This window comes from Polypterus senegalus, chromosome 7 (genome assembly GCF_016835505.1).
Source record: "Polypterus senegalus isolate Bchr_013 chromosome 7, ASM1683550v1, whole genome shotgun sequence".
Lineage (NCBI taxonomy): Eukaryota > Metazoa > Chordata > Cladistia > Polypteriformes > Polypteridae > Polypterus > Polypterus senegalus.
This window is the reverse complement of record NC_053160.1, coordinates 190,280,062-190,283,498: the sequence shown is the minus strand read 5'-3', so window position 1 is coordinate 190,283,498 and position 3,437 is coordinate 190,280,062. Positions and strand designations below refer to the sequence as shown.

Genomic DNA, 3,437 nt, shown 5'->3' with positions numbered 1-3,437 from the left:
TTTCTTTACAGTTTTTGCCTTTGACGCAGCGTTCACACCACATTTCCACGGTTGCATTCATTCTTAAAGTCTACAAATTATACAATGACTTCTAACCTGACTATTTCACTAGCCAAAGAAAAAACAATTTCGTATAAATCACTTAAGACAGATGCTGAAATGTTGAAAAATGGGGTAAACGGACAAAGGGTATTAAGGGGGGATCTGTACAAGCCTGGGATATCCTTTTCAACTGACAGTTTAGAATTGCAAGCGCTTGCCACGATGGTTAGCTTTGTCAGATGTGCCGGGGTCCAGACAGCCCAAAGCCCCTTGAACAGCGTCGTGATGTCCAGTTACAGGCGGCGATGGTCTCTCTCACCCTCACACACACGCAGATACTTAATACGATTAGGAAGAGTTATGGTTATAGGATTCATGTTTTAACCAGAAATAGTTTATTACACATGCAGGCTATAGTTTTACTCTCAACATCTCCGGACATTTAATCAGAGTACTTAAAGAGTTTGCATTGACTTGATGTAGTGGGGAATGCACCCCGAGATTGAGTGGCGCCCCCTGTCTTGTGACTTTGCAGCCAGAAAGACGGCTCTGGGAAAGCAAGGGACGGTTTCTTAAAATACAATAGATTTACGAGCTCAAAGTTTTACTACGAGTGTCACTCTCCGGAAACATGTATGCTCTCGGGTCAAAAAGAAAAGGATAGATAGATAGATAGATAGATAGATAGATAGATAGATAGATAGATGAAAGGCACTATATAATAGATAGATAGATAGATAGATAGATAGATAGATAGATAGATAGATAGATATGAAAGGCACTATATAATAGATAGATAGATAGATAGATAGATAGATAGATAGATAGATAGATAGAAGAGGATAAGACGTTACTGTCGTTGTCGCCAAGTAAACTTGCTACGGTAGTTTGCCCATCACTAGCGCCGCAGGAGTTGCTGTTGTTCTTTAACATAACCAGACACATAGCTTGTGTTTTTTTTCTAATGAGGTCTGTTCTTTAATCCCACTCATATCTTGTAAACCCGTTATTTAAACCAACCCAACCCCATCGTCCCATTTAGGCGTATGGATATAATTACTAGGCGTGGAACGGGCACGTTTTTGAGTTATGCGAGTTCCATCTATTTGAGCGTCTTCTGGCTCAGAGCACTTGCACAAGTTTTCACTTAAAATGCTATGACAGATTTATTAAATAAGTCGAAATAACGAATGGGATTTTTTAACGCCCCCGCCTTTCTTACAAGGATGGACAGATTGAATAAACTGATGCATAGTAAAGAATACAATGACCAATTCAATCCGCACCACGCACCAACTCCCCACACCCTAACCCTGAGCAAGTCCCTTAACCTGCTGGAGTATCTGAAGTAAGATAACCGGAGTATCGATACTCATGCGCATGAACACAGAGTACATAACGAAAAGGCGCGATATAGAAAAACAATCAGCCTCGTTCGTGCCCCATCCCCACCACCCTTGCCAAGTAGCCGACTCATTTTAAATGCACTTAGGCAATATATTATCTAGAAAAATAAAGTCTTCTTTTTCCTGATCTAATGGTCCATGTGTGCCACATCGCAGTCACGCCAGGTCATTGCGAAGCGGTGTGCCCAGATATGCGTGCGTGTCGTTTTGCCAGCTGTAACTGTCCATGTCCGAGCCAGCGGGTGACAAGGCGCTCGCATACGACGACGACGAGGGAGAACTGCTGCCACTCCAGTAGCAAGGAGACGGCGCCTCGGAAGACGCAGGTGTCATCAGACCCGGGTCTTGAATACGGGCGGCGCCCTTAAAGAAACAGTCCCCCGAGCCGCTGCCCACCTGATCGGCCAATCGGAGAGTTTCGGTGAGGGCCCAGATGTAATTATGGGCGAAGCGGAGGGTCTCTATTTTGGTGAGCTTGGCGTCGTCGGGGAATGAAGGCAGCACTCCCCGCAGGGTGTCCAGCGCCGAGTTCAGGTTGTGCATGCGGTTCTTCTCCCGATTGTTGGCCTTCTGCCGCCGGCTCTTCTTCACTCGTTGAATGAGCTCGGGGTTACGGAGGGCTCTGGTGCTTTTGCCTCTGGACCTGCGCTTCCCATCTGCTGCATTGGCTTTCTGGGTGGGACACATGTCTAAGTCCTCCTCGGACAGACTGACAGATTCTCCGTCTGGCGAGGAGAGGCTGTGATCATCGTAGTCGAAGTTGTCAGGTTTGGGAAACATTCTGCAAATTGAAACAAAAATGAAACAGGAATTAGACGTGTGAAGTTACGATGGAAGTCACACACAAATGTTCGCACACGCAACATTTAGGTTTCTCCTAAAATGATCAGTGTTTACAGGCTTACCTTGATAACGCTTCGCAGTGACACGGGTCTAGTTTTCTTTGGAGGATCTTCGTTAAGAGTTAAAAAGAAAATCAATATCCCAAATGTCTGTTAGTCCACTGGTACAAAAGAAAAGTTTTTGCGTGGTCGTCAGCGCCTTCCTCTCAGCTCTCCAGTAGGCACGCGCCCCGTTCAGCAGTCTCGTGAAGCGAGCGAGCCGCACCGCTTGGCAGCTCGGTGGCTGTGCGTCTGGCACACGACCCTCCTAACTCTCCTTATATGAGTCCCCGAGAACAATCAACGCTACCCCAAGGCCTGTCCCTGTGGCCATTCTTTTCATTTCATTATCATAACTCATTGCTTTTTACTTTTTTTGACACCCACCTACCCCTGTGATTTAGCATCCCGGCTATTTTTTTAAGGCCAAGCCGACCCTGCCTGCTGATTGGTCACTTGCGCTCGGCTGAAGCGTGCCGCTAATTTATTAATGAAAGGGAGTCGCGAGCGTCGCCAGCCAATGGGAGAAGACGGTGAGCGGAGACTCCCGGCAGCCACGCGCACGGGAGGCTGCTCGCTTTACGCTTCATTAGGCGAGCAGACACACTGCGAGGGGGATCTGATCTGTTAGTGGTAGAATAAGAAAAAAAAAAAATATCTAAAAAGACTACTATAACACAATAGAGGCGGTTGGGGGATCTGGGTTACAATGAATGGAACTTTTTTTTTTTCTTGCGCGCATCTCTCGGTGATTGAGCATTACAACGAAGTCTCTTTAATTCTGTACTTTTTTCAGTTACCCTGAAATATAATAATTGGACAGCTGCAGTCTGTGACACACTAATGTAACGTGTACAGTTAATGCTGCAATACCACAGACAGCTGCTGATGAAACAGAAGTGGAGTGTACTAAAAAGTAACTGCGCGAATTCTTCAAGTGAACAAAAAGGAAGGTTAACGAGCTAAGCGTAAGGATGTTAGGAGTAGTGCTCACTTTACGACATGCCGGTGAGCGGCTTCAGCTTCCATTCTCGGCGATTTCTCTGATAACGTTTGTCCACGGAGGCATGTAGGTGAATGATTTCTACCTAATATGAGATGTTATGTG

The 3,437-nt window shown here is 45.8% G+C and overlaps 1 protein-coding gene across 1 annotated transcript; it reads right to left on the bottom strand.

Moving 5' to 3' along the window:
• Positions 1–1,353: 1,353 nt before the first annotated feature.
• LOC120532227 (neurogenin-2-like) lies at positions 1,354–2,548 on the bottom strand. Its single transcript, XM_039758077.1, has 2 exons — positions 2,354–2,548; positions 1,354–2,229 (listed from the first exon to the last, which is right to left on the bottom strand). The coding sequence occupies exon 2, from the start codon at positions 2,226–2,228 to the stop codon at positions 1,605–1,607; it is 624 nt and encodes a 207-aa protein (XP_039614011.1). The 5' UTR covers position 2,229; positions 2,354–2,548; the 3' UTR covers positions 1,354–1,604.
• Positions 2,549–3,437: the final 889 nt, after the last annotated feature.